General features: G+C 42.6%; 2 protein-coding genes and 1 pseudogene across 2 annotated transcripts in view; 2 read left to right on the forward strand and 1 right to left on the reverse strand.

Moving 5' to 3' along the window:
- LOC136399297 (zinc finger protein 615-like) overlaps positions 1-26,258 on the forward strand; it is a 112,956-nt gene that overhangs the window by 78,002 nt on the left and 8,696 nt on the right. The window lies entirely within an intron of this gene.
- Positions 10,783-25,444, forward strand: LOC136399293 (zinc finger protein 350-like). The gene is made up of 6 exons (XM_066374344.1): positions 10,783-10,974; positions 11,482-11,584; positions 18,074-18,283; positions 23,123-23,249; positions 24,142-24,240; positions 25,370-25,444. Exons 3-6 carry the CDS (start codon positions 18,269-18,271, stop codon positions 25,414-25,416), a joined length of 288 nt encoding a protein of 95 aa, XP_066230441.1. The 5' UTR covers positions 10,783-10,974; positions 11,482-11,584; positions 18,074-18,268; the 3' UTR covers positions 25,417-25,444.
- On the reverse strand, positions 21,435-22,875 carry LOC136399279 (actin-related protein 2/3 complex subunit 1A pseudogene; annotated as a pseudogene).

The raw sequence follows: 26,258 nt of genomic DNA on the forward strand, positions 1-26,258 counted from the left end.
TGCTCTGCCCACCAGGGGGCGATGCTCTGCCCCTCCGGGGCGTTGCTCTGTCACGACCAGAGCCACTCTAGCGCCTGGGGCAGAGGCCAAGGAGCTATCCCCAGCGCCCAGGCCATCTTTGCTCCAATGGAGCCTTGGCTGCGGGAGGGGAAGAGAGAGACAGAGAGGAAGGAGAGGGTGAGGGGTGGAGAAGCAGATGGGCGCTTCTCCTGTGTGCCCTGGCTAGGAATCGAACCCGGGACCTCTGCACACCAGGCCGATGCTCTACCACTGAGCCAACTGGCCAGGGCCAAATATGGTACTTTTTTCTAACACAACCCATTATTCTCCTGAAAGTTGTCATATTTCCCTAATTTCAGGACACTGGTCTCCCAAAGGGAAAACTTCACCTCCATCAAGGGCCTGCTTTTCCCACTAGATACTGACCTTTCCTGGCATTTACTAGTTTTTAGTGGTCTTTTCCTCATGACTCACTGTTGTTGTGAGTTGGGGGCACAGAGAGAGAGATCAGCGGATGGAATCATCAAGGACTAGCAAAGGACCACCGCTCGCTCAGGCAAATGGCCCCGAGTTCATGCAGTGTCCTAATTTTATTCACAAGACTTCAAAAAGCTTGTTTACTGAGAAATTGGCATAACATCAAGAGTAACTTTTACTTAAAGATACATGGAGTGCACCTGCAAGATAGCTTAGTAACAACATAATATCGGAAGGCATTAATTGCTATTGCTTCTATGGATCCCGTAACATTCCTCTCCTTATCTTAAGGGATAACCTTGGAAAGTACAGAAATCTTATGAGAATGTTTTACTGAGAAAAGCCCAGCAACTGCCTTCAGTCACATAAACCTGTTTCAGTGACCCGCCTTCAAGTCACAAAACAATTCTCTTGGCAAAACATTCTTTTCTTGTTGGCTGTGTTCCCATCCAAGGTCATGCAATGAATTATTCCACTGCATTTCCCCCTTTTTGTTTATGCTGAATGTTATGAAGCACCACAGAAAACAGCCTTCTGTCATTCATCCCTTATTTCTCTTGCTTTGATTTGTTGACAGACTACATATAAAAGAAAACATAGAATTAATATTATTATAAAAAGTCCTACAGTGGATCCCCAAAATTCTTTAATATATTCAATAGGATTTAATTGCGATAAATTATCCATTAATCCCTTCAATATAGGTTGACATGTTAGAATTTCTAATTTTCTTTGAAAAGCTTCATGAATATGCCTTTGTAATTTAATAATTTCTTTAGTTACATTACAATGATTTAACAAATGCTTTTTAACATTTTCCTAAGGGAAATAAGTATGATTTTAAGAAATAGGGGTAACACAAAAAGTAGTTACATTCTAATCACATCTTAGCTTAATTTGTCTTTGCAGGCTAACAATTTGATCTCTTAACACAATCATAGTCTGTTCTAAATTATTAACTTTAGTATTAATGTTACTATTTATACATTATTGAGAAGTCCACAGTTGTTCAGAATCTTCATGCCATTTTTGTACAAAGTCCACAGTCTGAATACTTTGATGTAATGCAACTCCAGATACAGCAGCCATGGTGGTTACAGCTATTAGTCCTATAATGATGGCGATGATCAGTCCAACCAGTCTCTTGGTTCACTTCAAGGACTTAATAAGATGTTGTAACAGCATCATGGAAGGGGAACCCTGCCACATCCGATGCATCTGTACTGGAATCTAGACTCCTGTTCAGGTTCTTAAAATGTAAAGACTTTGCCTGACCTGTGGTGGTGCAGTGGATAAAGCGTCGACCTGGAACGCTGAGGTTGCCGGTTTGAAACCCTGGGCTTGCCCAGTCAAGGCACATATGGGAGTTGATGCTTCCTGCTCCTCCCCCCTTCGCTCTCCCTCTTCCCCTTCTCTAAAATGAATAAATAAAATCTTAAAAAAAAAAAAAAGACTTTGACTATTTTATTAAAAAGAATAGAAGAGTTAATACATGTATAAAAAGCACACTTATTGCAAGTTATTGAATAATTTTCAGCTGTCTATTTGGTTTCACCTATAACAAACATATAAAGCAATCTAACACAAGCAGATATAAAATGTGTTTCATTTTTCTTAAAGATTAACATAATATAATTAGAAGGATAATTTCTCCAGATTTTTCCTTTCTACACTGACATATGTTTAAGTGCCATGGCTACTTTCCACAAATGATATTGTATAGGACCAAATTTTATATGAGGAGCTTGAGGGGACATCCCTCCTCTATGCTGTATGATAGTATGATTACTTTAATTACCAGCTGTAATTAAACCATTGTTCTTATGCCACCTTAAATCAGCACCCTGCCCTTTACTTGGGCAGAGTTATGAGGGCTTTAATCTATAACGTTTTATGTACAGATGTATTACTTTTACATCTATATCCTTGTAACAAACGTTTGGTTTTTTGTTTTTGTTTTTCCATTTCCTTTACTGTTATTTTTGACAATAGAGAGCCAAGCTTGAGCTTCTATGTTTAAACAATGTGGCTCATGTCCTAAACATATAGGTAATTCCTCAACTCCTGTTGTATGATTTTCTAATTTTACGCCTTCTTTTGAAGGTGCTAAAGGACCTCTATCATTTAAAGGTCCTAGAAGCCAATTAGAGTCATTAACAAAATTAGGAAAGGCACTATTTTCCTAATGAATAGCTCTACTTAATGGAGGATTAGGAACATATGCCTAATAACTAAAATTTTCAGCTCTACTTACTGGAATTGTTACCAAAGCAATCATTGCTAAAAAACAGGTTAGTAGCATTTTCTTCTTTTTTAGTAGTTTGTAGCATTTTTTTACCATTAAAGGTCAGGTTTTTTTTTTTTTTTTTGTATTTTTCTGAAGCTGGAAACGGGGAGAAACAGTCAGACAGACTCCCGCATGCGCCCGACCGGGATCCACCCGGCACGCCCACCAGGGGGCGATGCTCTGCCCACCAGGGGGCGATGCTCTGCCTCTCTGGGGCATCGCTCTGTTGCGACCAGAGCCACTCTAGCGCCTGGGGCAGAGGCCAAGGAGCCATCCCCAGCGCCCCGGGCCAACTTTGCTCCAATGGAGCCTCAGCTGCAGGAGGGGAAGAGAGAGACAGAGAGGAAGGAGAGGGGGAGCGGTGGAGAAGCAGATGGGCTCTTCTCCTGTGTGCTCTGGCCAGGAATCGAACCCGGGACTTCTGCACGCCAGGCCGACGCTCTACCACTGAGCCAACCGGCCAGGGCCTAAAGGTCAGTTTTTTAAGTTAACCCCACCTTGGTATTTTAGCCTTTTCAATATCAAACACTAGTACCTTTAAGATTCTTCTTTTTTTTTTTTTATTTATTTATTTTTTTCTGAAGCTGGAAGCGGGGAGAGACAGACTCCTGCATGCGCCTGACCGGGATCCACCCGGCACGCCCACCAGGGGCGACGCTCTGCCCACCAGGGGGCGATGCTCTGCCCCTCCAGGGCATCGCTCTGCCGCGACCAGAGCCACTCTAGCGCCTGGGGCAGAGGCCAAAGAGCCATCCCCAGCGCCCGGGCCATCTTTGCTCCAATGGAGCCTCGGCTGCGGGAGGGGAAGAGAGAGACAGAGAGGAAGGAGGGGGTGGGGGGTGGAGAAGCAAATGGGCGCTTCTCCTATGTGCCCTGGCCGGGAATCGAACCCGGGTCCCCGCACGCCAGGCCAACGCTCTACCACTGAGCCAACCGGCCAGGGCTTAAGATACTTCTTTTGAAATTCATTTCTTCCATCTCAGCAATGGGTGGATATGGAAAGAATCTATTGTTCTTATTCATGTTATTAGTTTAATTCTGTGAGCAGGACTCCAAAGGACTTCACCGGATTCTGCAATGACACAAGCAAACCCTCTTCCCCAATGTCGCACTACACTAGGTACCTATTGATTCAACTCACTTTTATAATGCATTGGTTGCTTTAATTTTAGAACTGTTATTTTTTGTCCAATGTCTGTAGCAGTCTAATTATCTTCTCCTGTATTTAAGAAATTTAAAGTAAATAAAGCTTTGCGTAACAATTCTAGGGAATAATCTCCTTTCTTCTCCCCCCTTTTGTTTAAGTAACATAATTTTCAGAGTGCAATTACTGCATTCAATAATTACTTGTTCTTGTGGATTATATGGAATTCCAGTAGTATGTTTAATATTCTAAAATGCTAAGAATTGTTGAAATTTAATAGATGTATAGGCAGGACTATTGTCAGTTTTAATTGTTTTAGGAATGCCTATAACATTAAAAGCTTTAATAAGATGTTGAATGACACAATTAGCCTTTTCTCTAGACAAAGGTGTGGCCTATAGAAAGGAAGAATAAATATTAATAAAACCGTACATAAGATAGTTTTTTTAAAAGAAGAAATATGAGCAATATCTATTTGCTACAGGTTATTACTGTGTTGCCCTCTAGGATTCATTCCTCTCGGTAATGGAGGAGCATTTATAATACTATACTGAGGACAGTTTCTAACAATATTCTGAGCTTCTCACCAGGTTATTTTAAATTTTTGCATTAAATCTTTTTTATTTGTATGAGTCTTTGTATAAAACTTAGTAGCTATTTTTATTGATCTAATGAGTAATTAATCAACTTCATTATCTGTAGTAGACATAGGTCCTGGTAAGCTGTATGAGAACAAATGCGAGTTATATAGATAGGCAAATTTCATTCCTACAATAAAAGTTGTAACTCTTGAAACAATTTGTGCAATCTAGAACTATTATTTGAAATATAAACAGTTTCTATAAGTTTAATTGTATGTTCTACATATTGTGAATCAGTAACAATGTTAATAGGACAGGATGTTTGAGTTTTGTCTTTAACTACAATCAAACTACACTGATTTAAGGTTTCAGAAGCATTTTTTAGGAGGACTGAAAGTTCTACATTATTTTTATAAGCTATTAATATGTCATTTATATAATGGATTATTAAAGATTGAGGATATTTTTAACAAATTTTTTCTAAGGGTTGATTTACATAATGTTGATATAGTGTCTGACTATTCAACATTGCTTATTTAAGTAATATAAACTTAGTAAGAATAGTTAAGCTTATTGTTATAGACACAACAGCTAGCATTGCTAGAAACAGAGTCAATGATGTTTTTTGAAGTTTTAGTCTTAATTTTTTTGCCTTCTAGTAAGTTTATTTAATTGTCAAATTTCCCTTTTTTCTATTTCCAACTTATGCCGAGGCTTCAATTTTCTGGAAGGTATCTACTAGTACCGTATCTGTGGAAATAAGAGCAAATCCTCACCCCTACATTTTGTCTACATTGCTGTTGTAAATTAGCAAATTGTCCATTTAAAAAGTTCATCTTGTGTAATATTAATAAGAGAGTTAGCATTTTGATTAGCTTGAATACAAGCTTGATTTTCCTAAGTTATAAATTGTAACTCTTTCACTTTTGAAAGAACAGTCCAAGCTAACATTTCTAATTTTTTTTTAAATAAAACATTCAGAGTCTATGAAGGAGGATAGCAGTTCCTGCGTATAAAGACAGTTAGTTTTATACTGGGAGCAAGCCGTTTTTAACTCTTTAAGAGCTTTGGCAGAAATTTGGTCATAGTGAGTATAAAAAACGCCTTGTCAGAAAGTTTAGACTGTAATTTAAAAAGTTGCTCTTTTAATTATTTATAAGATAAATGTTTTTCTTTATCAGAGGCCAAATGACCTTTTTTATTTTCCTATTGTAAAAGAAATTTTGGAGCTTTGTTAGGGACTTTTCCTAAGCCATGCAGCTTAGTGACTACTGCCTAAATGGGCTAAAAAGAAAACTAATGTTGCTTAGTAATAAGAGATGTATTAGCTTCTATATCTAAAAGTCTTTTGTATTGTTAAGTCTATTATAGGGCATCAGAGGAACTAAATTCCCGCTTTCCTCAGTGCCTCCTTTTTCAGGATTGCCTTACAAGCAGCTGACTGTCTGAAGCAGCTTGAGATAAATTCTTAAAATGACTTAATTTTGTTTAATTCCTTAGTTTTACAAATTTGAGCATATTTTACACATAAACAAGGCAATTTTCAATACAGAAACATAAGTATAACATATAACTTTAATCCTAATATTTGAATTCTTATTTGATTTCAAACTTTGAATATACCTTATAATGTAGTAACCAAATTAGCAAGTCTTAACGATCCATATTCTATTTAATTTAAATTTAAATGAACGCTCCTTATAATTTCTCATTTTAAACTTTTTTTTTTTTTTTTTTTTTTTTTTTTTTTTAAAGAGGCAGAGATAGACAGGGACAGACAGACAGGAACGGAGAGAGATGAGAAGCATCAATCATCAGTTTCTCGTTGCACGTTGAGACTTCTTAGTTGTTCATTGATTGCTTTCTCACATGTGCCTTGACCGCGGGCCTTCAGCAGACCGAGTAACCCCCTGCTGGAGCCAGCGACCTTGGGTCTAAGCTGGTGAGCTCTTTGCTCAAGCCAGATGAGCCTGCACTCAAGCTGGCGACCTTGGGGTCTCGAACCTGGGTCCTTCCGCATCCCAGTCCGACGCTCTATCCACTGCGCCACCACCTGGTCAGGCTATAATTTCTCATTTTAAAGCAAAAAATATATGGATGAAACTATTTTTTCAATATAAAAGCCGGCATTTTAAATTTTTGTATATTAACACAATTCAGGCCTTAAAAATCACATTTTAGACATCAAACAAATACTAAACAGAAATTAGAATCAGACAAACCAGACTAGACAAACCAAAGAGAACCCAGGATTTCAGAGCACAGTCAGACTAGAAAGATGCCTGCCTGATTTTAAACAGGGCATTTTCTGACAGAGGGACTGACAATGGATGAGACTAAACAAAATTTCCCCAAGAAAATTCTCTTGGCAGCTGCTGGGATATTTTCTATAGTCAGATCCAACACATGTCTCCCGCCTCAGTTTCCAGGCAAAGAATAAGAAAAACAAAATGATAGCTCAGAGGATTGTAGCTAAAACACCAAAGAAAATTAGTATTTATTTATTTTATTATTACAAAGACTTGAGAATTCTAAGGACTTCATGATTCTTTTATATGTCCTAATTCTAATTGAATTTGTACCAACTGATGTAAAGCTTTAAGCTTTTCTTCCTTGTCTCCATCTCCAGTGATTTGCATCCAGGCTTTAAGACAAGCGATCTAATCTGAGCCATAATAGCATCGGTATAATCAGTTTGTTGTCCCACAGCTGCATAAGCGCCAACGCCCATGAGCATTTCAAAAGTAGCTCCGGGGGGATTATTTCTGGCGTTCATGCGAGATATTCGAAAAGCCTCCTCTGTCCACCAAGATTTGAATTGTAAATATTGTCCTGGTTCCAAAACCATACTAGCAAGTAAATCTCAATCCAAAGGAATGATTAAATGATCATTACAATAGGAAGAGATCAGACCTTTAACATATGAGGACTGAGGTCCATACGTAGCAACAGATTGTTTGACTAGCTTTAAGAAAGTAAATTCAAATTGGTAAAATTGGATATTATGCCCTCCCCCAGGATCTGGAGCATTAAGAGGAAAAGGCTGTCGAATAAATTGGAAAAATAGATGCAGAAAAATTACTAGAATTAGATTCTAAATCATCATGGCGCATAAGCACATGTTGCATTTTAGAGATTTCAGGGAATTGAAAAATCCTTCCCCTGCCAGTACCAATTAATTTTGGACCTTGAATTGGAGGAGCCGTAGGCTCACATATATCTTGCTTTTGAACAGGATAAGCAGTATACTGATTTCCATTCTCCTGTTGTTCCAGTGTAAATTGTAGTTTACTTAATAAATGTTTTAGACAGGCAACATCATCCATAGGGGCTTCCTCATTTTTTAAGAAAGAGGGATGAAAGCCTGTGGATGGCTGAATTTCATTAACATCATCAGTAACTTCAGAAGCAGAGATAGTATTGTCGAAGTCATTATTCTATTCATTCTGTGCTGAATCAAATTCTTCAGGCTCATTAAAAATAACCTCACTCAAGTCTTTAACAGAATCTCCATCTGATTGCAAAGGTCCAAGGGCTGTAGCAATAAGATTATAAGCAGCCCATATTTCAGCATCAAGTGGATCTTTGTGCTGATGAACACAGTGTAAAGATTTTCCTACTTGTTGCAAAACATTCAAATTCAATTGATTACAATGTTCAGGAGTATACCAATAACAGTGTTTCTGAATAGCATTTAAAAGACGTAACAAAACCTTGTCTTTTATCTGAGTCCCAGACCCTTTTAAAAGGGATTTCAAAACCTGTACATAATTGTCACGTAATGAATGGGAATTTCCCATGACTTTGCTAGTTACCTGAAAGTATCGCGTACCGCGTACACAGCGGGTCCAACTTACCCTTTCAGGGTTCCATCTGTTCCCAACCCCTTCTTAAGGCCCCATGGTAGGCACCAAATGTTGTTGTGAGTCGGTGGTGCAGAGAGAGAGAGATCAGCAGACGAAATCATCAAGGACTAGCAAAGGACCACCGCTCACTCAGGCAAATGGCCCCGAGTTCATACAGTGTCCTAATTTTATTTACAAGACTTCAAAAAGCTTGTTTACTGAGAAATTGGCATAACATCAAGAGTAACTTTTACTTAAAGATACATGGAGTGCACCTGCAAGATAGCTTAGTAACAACATAATATCGGAAGGCATTAATTGCTATTGCTTCTATGGATCCCATAACATTCCTCTCCTTATCTTAAGGGATAACCTTGGAAAGTACAGAAATCTTATGAGAATGTTTTTTTTTTTTTTTTTTTTTTTAATATTTGTTGTTTTTTTTTATTATTTTTTATTCATTTTAGAAAGGAGAGAGAGAGAGAGAAGGGGGGAGGAGCAGGAAGCATCAACTCCCATATGTGCCTTGACCAGGCAAGCCCAGGGTTTCAAACCGGCAACCTCAGCATTTCCAGGTCGACGCTTTATCCACTGCGCCACCACAGGTCAGGCTATGAGAATGTTTTACTGAGAAAAGCCCAGCAACTGCCTTCAGTCACATAGACCTGTTTCAGTGACCCGCCTTCAAGTCACAAAACAATTCTCTTGGCAAAACATTCTTTTCTTGTTGGCTGTGTTCCCATCCAAGGCCATGCAATGGATTATTCCACTACAACTCACCCTCAAACAACTGTTTCCTAGTCTAAGATGGCCACCTCCCACCCCCCATCACAGCTGCTCCAAACCTTGTTCTCTGTTCAAAAGGTTTTTGAAGCTGTACGCAGCGAGAACAAAAATCAGCCTTACGTGTTAGACTGATGGGGTCAAACCGAACCCTGGCAAAGCAACCATGGTACTTGAGTTCTGGCTAGGAAAGAATTCAGGGGCAAGATTTAAAATATTAGAGAAAGCTCATTTAGCAAGTCACAGAGGTGGAATAAATGGGCTTTAGGAATCAAGTTACAGAGGCGAAATAAGAGGAACTTGTTAGGGGAAAAAAAAAACCTTACTGCCTGACCAGGTGCTGGCGCAGTGGATAGAGTGTTGGACTGTGATGCCCAGGACCCAGGTTCAAGACACCGAGTTCGCCAGCTTGAGTGCGAATTCATCTGCTTTGAGCAAAAAAGCTCACTAGCTTGGAGCCAAGTTTGCTGGCTCGAGCAAGGAGTCACTCAGTCTGCTGAAGGCCCGCGGTCAAAGCACATGTGAGAAAGCAATCAATGAACAACTAAGGTGTTGCAATGCGCAACGAAAAACTAATGATGGATGCTTCTCATCTCTCTCTGTTCCTGTCTGTCTGTCCCTGTCTATCCCTCTCTCTGACTCTCCCTCTGTCTCTGTAAAAATAAAAAAAAACAAAACTAGATTATGAGAGTTTTAAAATAATAATAAAAAAGAAAGAAAGAAAGAAAACAAACAAATAAACAAACAAACACCTTCCTGGGGGTAGGAGAGGCCAGGCGCTGGTTTAAGGGCAGAGGATTGAATGGAGTTCCCAGGGGAGGCTCTCAATAGAATAGTCACTAGCTCTCCAGGTATCTCTCTTCAGGGTCCTGACACCCACTGATTAGTCATCACCAGTGCAGGGAGTCATTAGTCAGTGCAGCCGTGCTGACGTCAGCCCTGAAGTCTCTTGCCAGGTGGTGCTGCTTTTCCGTGCCTCCAGCTGAAATATACAGCAGAGGGCTTGCATTATCCTTCCTTGGGTGACCTTCTATACCTGGCCCATTGGTCCTTGCTCTGCTCATGTCTGTCTAACTGCCTCCCCCACAAAGCTAAATTCTACTAGAAAATGGGCGGGGATCCACCATCTGTGATTTCTCTACTTGGTAGAAGTGAGTTCTATGCTATACGGACTCCTCCAATTCCTGTAAGGTGGTGGCGCCCACTGAGCTAGCTGTTTGCTAACTTTCTCCCGGAACGCTGAGCATTGCTGCCATTTTAATTTTTTAGTCAGCTACTGATAGGGCTTTATCCCACCCAGTTCTTGTGTTATATAACCTTGAACCAGAGCACGTATGTCCCCCTTTTTTTTGCAAGGGTTGAGGTGCCAGGAAATAGGACAAGCTAGGTGACCTTGTATCTACCCAGGCATTTCTGCCTGGGTGGCAAAACTGGCCTCTGCCTTCCGTACAGCTGCGCTTTAAAGATGGCCGCGCCCACGGGCCACGGAGAGAAGGCGCAGCCATGTTGCCTCTGAAAAAAAGCCGGAAATGCAGTTGTCTTAGCCGCGGAAACCCCTGCAGACCCTCATCGGCCACCGTTATGCAGTATTGCGGGTAGGGGTGAAGTTGACCCCTTAAGTTCGGGCGCTGGCAGGTCGTGACACCTAAAGAGAATCAGGTCAGTGTCTGGTTCTCTGGGGAGACAATGGGGAGGAGGAATAGTCTGTCGTAGCCCACCTTTGGCAGCGCAAGCAGCATTGCAGGGAAGCCCTAAGGGGTTTGTCATGGGGGACGGTGCGTTAGAAAGGGGCTCCTGTGACCTCAGGTGGCGGTGCTGTGGTTGAAAATCTCCAGAGATCAAGGACTTAGTGCTGAGGTAACGTTGTGGGGCTTTATGTGTTCATTCTCTTTGGGGCTCAGTGATTGCGAACTGGAGCATGGCCTAGTGAAAGCTCGGTGTGGCTTGCATTTGCTTTGCAGCTAAACGATGGATGAACTTATTCAGGGCCATTGTCCCCGCGCTGTTTTAATAACGATCCGGGGGTTCCTACGCGCGCTGGGGCCGATCATCCGGCGACTCTGACACCTGCGCCTGCGCCTGCGCGGAGCTCAGACCTGGGCTGCGGGCCCAGATTTAATCGTGTGGGTTCACGGCTCCCTATTAACCTTGAGATCCAAGGCTCTTCTTCACCACTGGGTTTGGCACCCAGTCCTCCTTATTCTGATCTGTCAGAAGTGAAAGATTTTTTGTACATCTGACACTAATATAATATTGCAATTGAAAAAATTAAAACATTTTTTGAAAAAGTGAAAGTTTTTGGTGAGATACATGATCTAGAGATCCGTTAGATGATTATCTGTGCTAGACTGTTTTCTATTTTAGGTACAGCTCTCTTCCTTTTTCCTACGAGATTCCTATCCGTGTGCCTCTTGGCCATTTCTTTTCAGATTCGTGCTGACGCAATTGGAAGATCATCGGTGTCACTGTAAGTTCTGATTCCAAAGGATAATGCTTGTCAGAATTGTATATTTCAGTGTCAGGCTTTGATATTTTTCAGATAAATTACACAAATGGGATTATGTCTTCCTTCCTTCCTTTCTTTCTTTTTCTTTTCTTTCTTTCTTTCATTTATTGATTTTAGAGAGAGGAGAGAATGGTGGGGTGGGGAGGAGCAGGAAGCATCAACTCCTAGTTGCTTCTTGGATGTGCCTTGACCCGTCAAGCTCCTTGTATCAAACTGGGCATCTCAGCATTCCATGTGGATGCGTTATCAGGCTGTGATTTTCTTTTTTTTAAGTTAATTTCATGTAAAAAACATTCAGAAAATATATTTAATATGTTAACTGGAGATATTTATAAGGGAATTTATTAACTGTTTTAATACATTTATACATATGTGAAATGTTTAAAATATTATTTTTAAAAAATTTTATTTATTGATTTTTAGACAAGAGGAGAGAGAAAGAAAGGGGGGAGGGGAGGAGCTGGAAGCATCAACTCCTAGTAGTAGTTGCTTCTCATATGTGCCTCCACTGGGTAACCCCAGGGATTTGAACCTGCGATCTCAGCATTCCAGGTTGATGCTCTATCCACTGCACTACCACAGGTCAGGTAAAATATTATTTTGGGGTTTTCTTTGTTTGTTTTGTTTTTTAGAGAGACAGAGAGAGGGACAGACAGGGACAGATAGACAGGAACAGAGAGAGATGAGATCATTAGTTTTTCGTTGCAACACTATAGTTGTTCATTGATTGCTTTCTCATATGTGCCCTGACCATGGGCCTTTAGCAGACCGAGTAACCCCCTACTTGGGCCAGTGACCTTGGGTCCAACCTGGCGAGCTTTTTGCTCAAACCAGATGAGCCCACGTTCAAGCCGGCAGCCTTGGGGTCTCGAACCTGGGTCCTCTACATCCCAGTCCGACGCTCTATCCACTGCACCACCGCCTGGTCAGGCTAAAATATTATTTTTAAGAACATTTTATGACTGTGGATTTACACATGGATTTGTCCCCTACCTTTCATCTTAGTTGAGAGGTTTTTTTGTTTTGTTTTGTTTTTAGAAAGTGACACAGACAGACAGGGACAGAGATAGTTGTGTCACCTTAGTTGTTCATTGACTGCTTTCTCATGTGTGCCTTGATGGGGGACGGGGGAGGGGGTTCCAGCTGAACCAGTGACCCCTTGCTCAAGCCAGCGACCTTGGGCTTCAAGCCAGCGACTTTGGGCTCAAGCCAGCAATCTTTGGGCTCATGCCAATGAGCATGGGGTCATGTCTGTGATCCCAGCTCAAACCAGCAACCCTTTGCTCAAGCTGGTGAGCCCACACTCAGGCGAGCGACCTCGGGTTTTGAACCTAGGTCCTCAGCGTCCCTGGCAGATGCTCTATCCACTGTGCCACTGCCTGGTCAGGCATGTGTACTCATTTTTGTGGAGTTGTAAATGTCCTATATTTTTTAATTCCCCTTTTCTTATAATTTTATATAACATAAAAGAGCAATACATTTTAAATCTTAGTCACCTTACTAAATTCTTAATATTACAATATTTTTCTCTGACTGTACATTTAGTGTGAAAATACTAAAATATACTGGAACATTGAAAATATTCCAATTATTTTTTATCTAGTTGTTAAAAATATTTTTTATCTAGATTTTACCAGTTATGGCACTAGACTAGATCTATCACTTACCTAACACTCCAGCTATCCTTCTGTTCATAAATCAGTCTTGTTGCTGATGCTGTTGGTGCATTTCCAAATTAAGTTTCAGGCCTCTACCATTACTCTAAATACTTCCGTAATCACATGATTAAGTAGCATTTTAGTGTCATCTTAGTGTTATCCTTTGTTTATAATAAACAGATTTTATTTTCAAATATTTTCGCCTGCTGTGAAAGTGCAATGTAAGTGACCTTTGGAATGAAATGAATCTGCTTTTTCAATCTATATTCTGTCCTTGCTCTTAGTGTGATCGGTGTGACCTGTGACTGTTATTTTAAAAAAAATTTAAAGTTAAGTTATTTATTTACTTATTTACTTATTTTGTATTTAGAAAATTCTATTTGCCTGACCAGGCAGTGGCACAGTGGATAAGAACGTCGACCTGGGACACAGAGGACCCAGGTTAGAAATCCCGAGGTCACCGGCTTGAGCACAGGCTCACCGGTTTGAGCACGGTGTCACTAGCTTGAGTGTGGGATCATAGACATGACCCCATGGTCGCTGGCTTGAAGTCCAAGGTCACTGGCTTGAGCAAGGGGTCACTTGCTCTGCTGTATCAAGGCACGTATGAGAAACCAATCAATGAACAACTAAGGTGCTGAAACAAAGAATTGATGCTTCTCATCTCTCTTCCTTCCTGTCTGTCCCTGTCTGTCCCTCTCTCTGACTCTCTCTCTGTCAAAAAAAAATTATATTTAATAGGGTGACATTGATCTATAAGAGTACATAGGTTTCAGGTAAACATTTCTGTAACATTTGAACTATTGATTGTGTTGTGTACCCATCACCCAAAGTCAAATCATTTTCCATCACCTTGTATTTGTCCCTCTTTACTCCCCTCTTCCCACCCACCTGCGTTCTTGTTAGCAAAAAACAGAAGTTCAAAAATCTCTTTTTGCTAATAAGAGTTATTTTGAACATTAAGTCAAGTAAGATAACTCAAATAGTGTTCTATGATGGCAGGAACGTTGTGTAAAATTTGAATTTACAATTAATTTTCTCTTTTATTTTTCTGCCCTTTTTTTCTCTTATTTTAAAAAGTAGTGAAAACTTTATTTTTATTTTTTATTTTTTTATTTTTGGCTGAGGGAGAGAAGAGAGAGACAGAGAGGAAGGAGAGGGGGAGGGGTGAAGAAGCAGATGGGCGCTTCTCCTGTGTGCCCTGGCCGGGAATCGAACCTGGGACTCCTGCACACCAGGCCGACGCTCTACCACTGAGCCAACCGGCCAGGACCAGTAGTGAAAACTTTTAAATTTGTAAACTTAGAGTAATAACCTAGCAATGGCAATTTTTTAAAAATAGTTAAAAAAATTATTTATTGACTTGAGAGGGAGAAAGAGGGAAAGACAGACACACATCGATTTGTTGTTCCACTTATTTATGCATTAACTGGTTGATTTTAAAAAATATCTTATGCCTGACCTGTGGTGGCACAGTAGATAAAGCGTCGACCTGGAAATGCTGAGGTTGCCGGTTCGAAACCCTGGGCTTGCCTGGTCAAGGCACATATGCTGATGCTTCCAGCTCCTCCCCCCTGTCTCTCTCTCTCTCTGACTCCCTCTCTCTCCTCTCTAAAATGAATAAATAATAAAAAAAAAAATTAAAAAAAATAAAAAATAAAAAATATCTTATTTATTGAATTTATAGAGAGGAGAAAGAGAGAAAGTGAGATTAGCAGGAAGTATCAACTTGTAGTAGTTGCTTCTCCTATGTTCCTTGACAGAACAAGCCTGGGGCTTCAAACAGGTGACCTCAGCATTCCAATGCTTTATCCACTGCGCCACCACAGGTCAGGCTAATTGGTTGATCTTGTACCTATTTGAACGCAGACCAAACCTGCAACCTTGGTGTATCAGGGACATGATCTAACCAACAGAGCTACCTGGCCAGGGCAATAGCAATTTTATTTTAATTGCAGAATGCTATCTTTTTCTGATTTAAAACATAAGAGCTCTTATGAAAAATGTAATAAAGAAACTAAAAATGGCCTGACCAGGCGGTGGCACAGTAGATAGAGTGTCAGCTTGGGATGCTGAGGACCTAGGTTTGAAACCCCAAGACTGCCAGCATGAGTGAGGGCTCATCCAGCTTGAGCATGGGCTTACCAGCTGAGCACAGGGTCACCGGCTTGAGCCCAAAGATGGATGGTTTGAAGCCCAAGGTTGCTGGCTTGAGCAAGGGGTCAGTGGCTCAGCTGGAACAACCCCCCCCAATCAAGGCACATATGAGAAAGCAATCAATGAACAACTAAAGTGCCGCAACTATAAGTTGATGCTTCTCATCTCTCTCCTTTCTTGTCTTTCTATCTTTATCTCAAAAAAAAAAAAAAGAAAGGAAAAAGGAATTAAAAATGATCTATTCAGTATCTCAGTTGCCAGTATTTTCTTTTCAGAAATATTTAGAAATGGGTTTTTAGGTTACCAGTGATACTTCTATAGTTTGTGTTCAATTGAATGTTAAATTATTCTAATGAAAGTGTTCTATTTAACACTAATGTTAACCTATCTGTACTTTAGGATGGTATAGAATTTTTCTATTATAATTTTCTGACCATCTATCTGACTAAAGAGTTATACACACATCTTAGGCAAATACTGATAATTTGACTTTTATATTCAAAAGTTAACTTTGATTATTTATTTAATTAATTAATTCAGGGAGAGGAAGGGAGGCAGAGACACTCCTGCATGTGCCCCAACCAGGATCTACAGGCAAGCCCAGTAGGGGGCAATACTCTGCCCATCTAGGCCATTGCTCTGTTGCTCAGCGATGGAGTTCTTCTTAGTACCTGAGACAGAGGCAATGGAGCCATCCTCAGTGCAAGGGGCCAACTTGCTCCAATAGAGCCTTGGCTGCAGGAGGGGAAGAGAGAGATAGAGAAAGGAGAGGGGAAAGGGTGGAGAAGCAGATGGGTACTTCTCCTGTGTGCCCTGACTGGGAATTGAACCCAGGACATCCACACACTGGGCTGATGCTCTAACTCTGAGCCAATCGGCCAGGGCCTGATTATTTTTTTCAAACTGTATTGTATTGGGCACTCTTTCTAGAACCAATATCTCTGCCATTGTAGTGTGAAAACGACCAGACTGAGACAACAAATGGCTGAGTTTCTATAACACGTAAGATACCTAAAAAACAGGTGGACCGGGCCTGGCCTCTGGTGGTGCAGTGGATAAAGCGTCGACCTGGAACACTGAGGTCGCTGGTTCAAAACCCTGGGCTTGCCTGGTCAAGGCACATATGGGAGTTGATGCTTCCTTCTCCCCCTTCCCCCTTCTCTCTCTTTCTCTCTCTCCCTTCCCCCTTCTCTCTCTTTCTCTCTCTCCTCTCTAAAAATTAATAAAAGAAAAATAAAAACAAACAAACAAACAAAAAACAGGTGGACTGGTGCCACTACAGGTCAGGCAAAAAAATTATTTTTAATTATAATTACCATCGTGATGGGAAAGACCCCCTACTGACTTTTTTTGTTGTTGTTCTTTTCTGAAGCTGGAAATGGGGAGAGACAGTCAGACTCCCACATGCGCCCGACCGGGATCCACCTGGCACGCCCACCAGGGGTGACGCTCAGCCCACCAGGGGGCGATGCTCTGCCCCTCCGGGGCGTCACTCTGCTGAGACCAGAGCCACTCTAGCACCTGGGGCAGAGGCCAAGGAGCCATCCCCAGCGCCCGGGCCATCTTTGCTCCAATGGAGCCTTGGCTGCGGGAGGGGAAGAGAGAGACAGAGAGGAAGGAGGGGGTGGGGGTGGAGAAGCAAATGGGTGCTTCTCCTATGTGCCCTGGCCGGGAATCGAACCCGGGTCCCCCGCACGCCAGGCCGACGCTCTACCGCTGAGCCAACCGGCCAGGGCCCCCCTATTGACTTTTAATTTACATGATCTTATGGCTTTTCTGTTCTAATTTGGGGTTGGGCAACTAGAGCCCATGGACTAAATCTGGCCCACTTCCTATTTTTGTTAATATAGATTTATTAAAAATAGATTTATTAGAACCCAGCCGCACCAAATTTTTAAAATATGATAGCTTTTTTTCTTTTTTTTTTTTTTTTTTTGCATTTTTCTGAAGTTGGAAACGAGGCAGTCAGACTCCTGCATGCGCCCGACTGGGATCCACCCAGCATGCCCACCAGGGGGTGATGCTCTGCCCATCTGAGGTGTTGCTCTGTTGCATCCAAAGCCATTCTAGCACCTGAGGCAGAGGCCATAGAGCCATCCTCAGCGCCCGGGCCAACTTTGCTCCAGTGGAGCCTTGGCTGTGGGAGGGGAAGAAAGAGACAGAGAGGAAGGAGAGGGGGAGGGGTGGAGAAGCAGATGGGCACTTCTCCTGTGTGCCGTGACCAGGAATCAAACCCAGGACATCCATACACTGGGCTGATGCTCTTTCCACTGAACCAACCAGCCAGGGTCAGTATTTACATTTAAAAAAATGTAAGGCAACAGCTCTGTTTGGGTGGTTCAGTGGATAAAGCATCATCCTGCTATGTTGAGGTCACAGATTTGATCCTAGGTTAGGACATGTACGAGAAGCAACCAGTGAGTACACATCTATATGGAACAGATAAAAAATATGAGGCATACATCCCAAATATTTGGAATATTAACGTTTCATTGGCCCAGATGGAAAGTCTTCTGGACACTTAATAAAAGGACATATAGCTTTTTCGGGGCCCTTATTTAAGGTGAGTGCCCAGCATCAGTGAGAGCGTCTGGGCCCAAAGAGGATGTGCCACTCAGAGTAATCTGCTGTTTAGCCCACAGGTGCTCGCCTCCCAGGAACGGGGATCAAGGAGAAGGAGGAGGAGGAGGAGATTCCAGGGCTTGGTATCATGTGTTCCGGGGACGCCCTTGACTGAGGACTCACATTTTTGATGAGAAACGTAATGCTGACCCGGAAGAGCTCAAGCCGGAGCATCCTGTTATCAGCTGTTTCCAAAAATTAGAAGAAAATGATCCAGTCCCAGGTGAGTTGGTCTCTTTTATTGTTTCCTTTACTTCTCAATGGATTTGTCTGTTAAAACCAGTGCAGTTAAGTGTAAGAGTTTAAATTGAGAATAGCACGATCTGGAGAAATCTGGGCAAGGTCAGTTCAGGAATATATTATTCCTAGGATTCATACTCCATGTTCATGCTGCAATGTCACATGTGACTGTGCGAGAGCCTGTGTTTTCCATCAGCTGTCAGTGTGTGTGTGATGTCTCTGATGGCCGGCACAGGGGAGCCGTGGTGAGTTACATGGGAGGGATCGCGATGATCTGTTTCTACTCAGAACACTTCGGCCACCAAATATATGGGTTTTTTTAAACCAACAACCTACCAGTTTTCCCACTCTGTAGACACTGTTTAATTCCATTTTACTGTCATACTCCATGAATTTAAGGGCTCTGTTTCACAAAACTGCTCCACTTCACACGCCAAGTTCTGAGTTCCTGGATGCCCATACCTATGACTTGGCTACAAATTGGAGATTCCCGCGACCTCTTCTTTGGGTTGAGTAATGTAAGCAGCTGCTCACTAACTCAGGAAACCCCGCTGTTCACATTTGCTGGTTTATTTTAAAGGCTCCTCCTGGGAACAGCTTGACGGAGGAGACGCACAGGGCAGGGTGAGAAGGAAAGGACAAGGACCCTCCGGGTCCCTCCAGGCACGCCGCCTGCCCCCACCTGCACGTGCTCACCCACCTGGAACCTCCAGGAGCCTGTAGTTAGGGTGTTTTATGGAGGTCTCATTCCATAGGTGTGCTGGGTTAAGTCCATGGTCATTGTTGAGTAACTCCGTCTCCAGTCTTCTCCCCTCCCGGAAAGTTCCAACCTTCTAATCACAAACTTAGTTTCCTAGGCAACCAGCCCCCATTGTGAAGCTATCTCTGGTCCTTCTAAGGGTCACCTCACGAGACTAAATTCAGGTGTGGTTGAAAGCAGCTAATTATGAACAACAAAAGGCAGCTCTCTTACCCCACTCAGGAAATTCCAAGGGTTTTAGGAGGACCTGTGCCACAGTTTTATGCTGAAGACCAAAGGTGTATATTTTTTTATCATATTACAGAGGCAGCTGTGAGGAGAAGGCAGACCCGTTCCTTGAGGGGTGGTCATTCTCTATGGCACATAGGTCTGATGTTCACATTGGTCTGTGATGGTGCCTCATAGAGGTGATGTGGAGGGTGGTGTCCTTAATTCCTTTACAGACCTTCTCATGTTTCCTACAGCTCTTAATCATTTCATCTAATATGGTACCAACCCTCCTAATGACATACACAAATATATATGCCTTTGTTTATGTATGTATTCTTTGAAGTGTAGTTTTTTTTTAAATTTGCTTAATCTAATAATTTTTGTACTTTATACATGTTTATACAGTATGTTTACTATATTAACCACTGAATTTACTCTGCATTGTTAAATGATTCTAACATATGGAATCTTTCATTATTGGTTCGGTATTGACTCAGCTGCTCCTGGTGAATTTCACTATCTGATATTCCTTTACTTATAAGTAGCATGTAGTTCGGGATTGGAAAATAGGTGTCTTTAACATGATAGAAAATATATATTGGTCTCTGCTCCTGGTTTCTGGCAAAGGCTGGATGACATGAATGTCCTTTGTTCTAATGAGCTGACCTGGGTGGGATCCTGGGTGAGGGTCAGTTACTGGAAAGTGGGAGTTATGATTGGCAGCACTTTTAAGAAGGAGGAAAGGCTGGAAGTGGAGTTGATGCTTATGTATTAACTAATACCCCAAAGTATGCATGTGAAGAGCTTCTGGGCTGCTGAGCATGTGTAGATGCAGTGAGGGTGGTGAGAAGACAGGGGATGGAAGCTCCGACAGAGGATGGGAGCTCCGTGTCCTTTTGTCCGTACCTTGCCCTGTGCCTCGGGTACTTATCTGTGTCGTGTATCATATTCTTTCATAATAAACTGTGAGACATTAGGAAACTTTCCCTGAGTTCTGTGAGCTGCTCTAGCAAATTAATCAAAGCCAAGGAAGTGGTCCTTAGAATTTTAAATGTGTACAGTGGTTCCTTAGCACACGAGTTTAATTCGTTTCATAGCTGAGCTCGTGACTCAATTTACTCGTGTGTCAAATCGAATTTCCCCACTTAAATTAGTGGGAATGCAGTTAATCCATTCCAGCCCCCAAAAACCACATGAATATATTGTTTTATATGCTTTTAACTAAGAAAATGTACTTTATAAATATCAAATTGTAGGTGTTTGTAACATACACACACACACATAATAAGAGAGAATGTAAAGAAATAAACTGGTTTATATAGTGTATTTACCTTCAAGGTCAGGTGGAGATGCTGGTGGAGGGGGAGGAGACTGGCGGTGGAGGTTTTCATTTCCTGTGCTATCACTTATCATAACTTACTTTCTACACACTTAGCGCCATCTAGTGGAGGGTGGCAGAAGCTCGTGATTCAAACATCCTCTTGTGACTTAAAGCAAAATATCCTGCGAGTGACTGTTCGTCTCTCAAATTGCTCATGATTTAAAGTGCTCGTGTGTCAAGATACCACTGTAGTTGGTTAGTCAGAATCCCAGCTGACAGCCTGGCTATACAACTGGATCTGAAGCAAGGGGTTCGGGGGAGGGGCAGTCCAACAGGACTCAGGCCTTAACCTGTAGGATCTCACATGATGTCTTGAGCTCTACTGTCAGATTTGAGTTAGATTGTAGGACACCCACCTGGTTTCACAGGGAACTGCTTGTTCTGGGGAAAAACAAGAAGTGCAGCGTTGTGTGTGGGTAGTTAAGGACACTCTTGGGGAAGAAACACGCAGGAGAGAAGACCTGGCTTTCTCTCTACAGAGGAAGGAGACTGAACTGTTTTCCTTTAAAGTGGTCAAATATGTAGAGGCCACAGAGGTTCTTACATTACCAAGAGGATTTAATGATACATATTAGAGGGACTAATTTGCATTTTTTTACACATTCAGTATTTTTATTTAATTTTTTTTATCAATTTACATATCTCCCCACCCTTTCTTTTAAGTTAGTGTGACAATTTTTCATAATAAACTACTAAAAGAGAAGCTTTGGTCAAAAAATGGAATGAAATAGAAAAAAAAAAACCAAAGACAAACAAAAAACCAAAAAACAAACAAAACCCATCACTGCTGCTTTTTAAAAAACCAACACTTTCACCAATTCTATTCAAACAAAACCACACAAACATTTGCGAGATATGTGTCTTCAGTGTTTCCTAGTGTCTGGCTCTCCTCACCATCATGCACATGGTGGGGCTGCTGTGGGGCAGTCTGTCAGTTTGTCATGCTGGATCTGGGAGGCTCACTCAGCTTCACATTATCCGAAGGCCCTGGATGGAAGACTCTAAGGTCTTGAAATCCCAAATTGTCATGGCTCCATCGATGTCAGTTGTGCAAAATTTACGACAGTCTTGCTTGTCCACCTCATAAATAGATACTTGAGTGATGCTATTCTGGTGCAGTGTCTCCAAAGCTGTATTGCGGTCCTCAGTTGTGGCCTCCTTGTCCATGTTGCGGAAGCGTTCCATGGCAGACATGTTGCGCTGGATGCTCTGTTTTGGAATGTCTAGCTTGGAGACAAAAGTCAAGCAGCCGCGGTCATCACAGTTAAAGAGCATTGGGCAGCAGTCATGGCCAGCAGCTACAACACTATTCTCCAAAACAAATGACACACTCAGGAGGGGCAGGAACTCTGTTTTCAGAGTTGAAACCTGTACACTTTTTGAGGCATCAGCAACAGACACGGTGCTATCATGGCTGACCCAGGCCAGGCGGCTCCCACTGGCGGAGAAGCCGACACCATGCACCCAGCCGCCGGTGCCACTGCCACCAAACTCTGATATCAGCTGACCAAAAGGCATTTTGCTACCCCAGGGTGTACTGGCTGGCTTTTCATCCACTTCTTTAATGTATGCAGGAAACACTCTGCATTTGAAATCACATGATCCTGCTGCCAGCAAAACATTGTTGGGATGCCAATCCAAGCTGAGGACTGTGGAGCGAATTGGCTTTTTAATGTGTTTGCTTACCCACCAGTCATTTTCAGACTCGAAGTAACAAACAGAAATGAGTCGTGCTCCACTTCCCACAGCAAATTTGTTCTCTAATGGGGACCACTTGACAAAAGTGGCTGCATGATTAATTCTCAGGATCACCAGGGTTGGCTTCCAGACACCATCTTTCTGACTCCACACATAGGCGTTGCGGTCTGCTCCGCAAGTGACCCCAGTCGATACCTGTGATGTGTCCGTTGTGCTCCTTGAGTTCATGAGCTTTCACCTACTGGCTCCCATTCTTCTTATAGATGTGGACTTCATGATTATTGGGGTGAAGGGCAATTTGGGTACGATCCCTGTTCCAGGCATGACAGGTGATTGGCTCTAGTAAAAATTGATGTAGGGACATATTCCTGGTGTTTTAAAAGGATAGAAAGCTGGGGTCGGGGCAGTCCAGACCGGCTCGGAGCGGAGAATTCGCGGACTCTGGTCAGTCGACGCGAACTGGCTCCGGCAAGCGCTGGCAGAGGACCGAGGCCCAGAGGGAGCGGCTGACAGATCCCGGAAACGGTTACGGTGTCTGCCTAATTTGCATTTTTAACATTGTTAAATGATTGGAAGAATGCCCTGTGATGCATTCTATAGAATTCTATAGAATTCTGATTCTATCACAATATATTAAAAAAAAAAAAAACCCCAAAGAACAAACAAACCTATTTCATCTTTATGTGGTGAAAAGAGCAGAAATACTTTTTTTTTACCTTTTTTCCATATGATTAAAGAACATCACTGCACTAAACATGATCCTTTAATGACAGGACTACCTGACATTTCACGATGTGGCTGTGCACTTCAACTGGGAGGAGTGGCAGCTCCTGGGCCCCGATCAGAAGAACCTGTACCAGGAGGTGATGTTGGAGAACTACAGCAACCTGGTGTCACTGGGTGAGGACAGCTCCCCTGTGTTACTGAGCTACTTAACTCTTTAGAATAACCATGGATCTTTGAGCCCTGGCTGATTGGCTCAGTGATACAGTGTTGGCCATCATTTGGAAGTCCTGGGTTTGGGTCCTGGTCAGGGAGCACAGGAGAAGTGACCATCTGCTTCTTCACCCTTTCCTTTCCCCCTTCTCTTTCTCTCTCTCTTTCTCTTTCCCTTTTACAGCAATGGCTCAATTAGTTCAAGCGCATCAGCCCCAGGTGCTAAAAATAGCTCAGTTGCAAGCATAGGCAGAGCATCGAGATAGAGCATTGGCTCCAGACTGGGTTTGCTGGGTGGATCCTGGTCAGGGCACATGCGGGAATCTGTCTCTCTATCTCCCCTCCTCTTGAAAAAAAAGAAAAAACCTGACCTGGTGGTGGTACAGTAGATAGAGCGTTGGACTGGTACGCAGAGGACCCAGGTTTGAAACCCCGAGGTTGCCGGCTTGAGTGTGGGCACACCAGCTTGAGCACGGCTTGCTGGCTTTAGCATGGGACCATAGTCATGACCCCGTTGGCGCTGGCTTGAGCCCAAGGTCATTGGCTTGAGCAAGGGGTCACTCACTGCCATAGCTCCCTGGTCAAGGCACATGTGAGAAAGCAATCAATGAACAACTAAGGTGCCACAATGAAGAATTGATGCTTCTCATCTTTCTCCCTTCCTGTTTGTTCTTGTCTGTCCCTCTCTCTGTCTCTTCTCTTGCCCCAGGCAAGACAGTATAATGTCCAGTCTCCTGAGAGAAAAGACTTCGTGTTGCCGATGTGAAACAATCATTTTCTAAAATGTAACATTCTGTCTTCTTGACAGACTCCAGCCCAATTCAATATGCCTGTGTCTTCTGTCATTTTACATTAGCAGGGTGTCAAGCTGACAATCCAGATGTCGCCTTCAAGTTGGAACAAGAGGAAGAATCGTGGACATCACAGGGTGAACCCCACTATCTAGCCTGTCCAGGTGAGTGGGTGAGAACCAGCAAGGTGGGGGCTGAGAAGTCCTATTCTAGTCAGAAAAGGTGTCAGAGCGGTGACAGTAAAGTGGAAACTCAAACCACGCTCTCATTTCTGAGAACCCTTTTTCTTTGTAGAAATTTTGAGAAAAACCTAGCCTTTTTCCTCTCTTCAGCTCTGATCTCGGTTTATTCTATCTACATCTTTTTCTGTTTGCGTAGTTTGTTCTTTACGAGGATTCTCAGATCTTCCTCTTTTGTTGTCGGTAATCCAAGTGTGAAGTATTTCTGCCTGTGTTACTACCTGTCATGCTATGAAACTGTACAAGCCAAGTCTCTCTGAAAAGACAGAACTTTGAAGTCATCACTTTTTTCTTACTGCTGGGCCTTTGTCTTCTTTTTGGAAATAGTTATTTCCCTCCATAACATCCAACACCCCTGACCCCACCCCCGCCAACGCTATGTCCTTGTGATAGTTAATTTTCATGATGCATTTATGTCGTTCTCTCCTCTCCTGCCACGGTTCTTCATACTCATTTCTCATCACTGAAAAGTGTCCTCAGTCCCATGCGTGACCCTCCTTCTGTTCTGTGAGATGGACTCCCAGACTGACGTCTCCCCAGTGTTGTCTAATACGCGCTTCCTTCCTGTGCATCGTGCTCGTTGTCATGGCAGCCAGCCTCTGGCTTCCCATTCTCTGTGTGAGAGCAGGAATTCACCTGCTGTTCGTTCCTTTTTAAATTTAGATATTCTTTTTGCACTCGACACTTAAAATTTCATCCATCCTGGGGAGTTCCCTACATGCTGAGCTCATTAATGCCAATGGATCAGTGGGTCACTGCCCTAAACATGATCCTGCACTTTTAGGAGCAGGAATGGCTCTTCAGTAAGGAGTTTTTGAGCATATACGTGATGAATGTGACTTGGCTTACTGGAGTTTTTTGAATGTGAGACTATGGGAAGTCTAAAGGGCTGAACAGGAAATGTGTCTGAGGAACATATAGGAAGTTTGGCTAGAGTGAAATGAGCAGAGGGAAAACGACATGAAGTAAGGACAGTGGGGCGCCCACTGCAACTTCTGAGCTAGAGGGCACATATTACCCACTGAGGCCGCTTAAGACCTCACTTTTATTCCAGATGAGCTGGGAATCAACTTGAATGAAGGAGTGGCATTATTAAAATAATTTTTTGAATAGACCACTCTGCCTACCATGTTAAAGGTAAACATCAGGGAGGTGAGTGTGCTTTTATAGTTATAATTTGTGACAGTTAAACAAGATAGATTAAAATTATGAAAGGGCCCTGGCTGGTAGGCTCAGCAGTAGAGCATTGGCCTGGCATATGTGGAAGTCCCGGGTTCAATTCCCAGTCAGGGCACACAGGAGAAGCGCCGATTGGCTTCTCCACCCCTCCCCGTCTCTTTTCTCTCTATCTCTCTCTTCCCTTCCCACAGCCAAGGCTCCACTAGAGCATAGTTGGCCCGGGTGCTGAGGATGGCTCCATAGCCTCTGCCTCAGGCTCTAGAATGGCTTCATTTGCAATGGAGCAACGCCCCAGATGGGCAGAGCATCACTCCCTAGTGGGCATGCCGGGTGGATCCCAGTCAGGAGCATGCGGGAGTCTGTCTCTGCCTCCCTGCTTCTCACTTCAGAAAAAGTTTAAAAAAATTATGAAAGATCAAAGATACCTAGGAAAGACTCCAGGAGTCACATGAAAAGTACTAAATTGCCTGATCTAATCAGAAGAGCCTTTTCAAAATGTCTAAAGTTAAGAGTCAAGAAGCAGAACCAGCAGAGATGCTCTCCTATTAGCCTTAAGCAAACTGGCATGTGGTAGAGAAAGTCACCTGTCAGGAACAGCTTGCTGACTCTAAGAGCTGAGGGCCTCATTACCACACTCATAGGAACTGATTTCTGCCAATAACCAGTGATCTGGATGAGGTCCCCAGCTCCAGATGTGATCACAGACCTGTCTGACATCTTCACGCAGTCTTGTGTCCCTGATAAAGGACTCAGGTAGGATATGC

The sequence above is a fragment of the Saccopteryx leptura genome, chromosome 3 (genome assembly GCF_036850995.1).
Source record: "Saccopteryx leptura isolate mSacLep1 chromosome 3, mSacLep1_pri_phased_curated, whole genome shotgun sequence".
Lineage (NCBI taxonomy): Eukaryota > Metazoa > Chordata > Mammalia > Chiroptera > Emballonuridae > Saccopteryx > Saccopteryx leptura.

Excerpts from the sequence above, each read along its gene's own strand:
- LOC136399293 (XM_066374344.1), top strand. Across the intron at positions 23,250-24,141 it reads CAGCAACCTGGTGTCACTGG|CAGGGTGTCAAGCTGACAAT; the intron begins GTGAGGACAGCT and ends ATTTTACATTAG. Across the intron at positions 24,241-25,369 it reads CCACTATCTAGCCTGTCCAG|ATGAGCTGGGAATCAACTTG; the intron begins GTGAGTGGGTGA and ends CTTTTATTCCAG.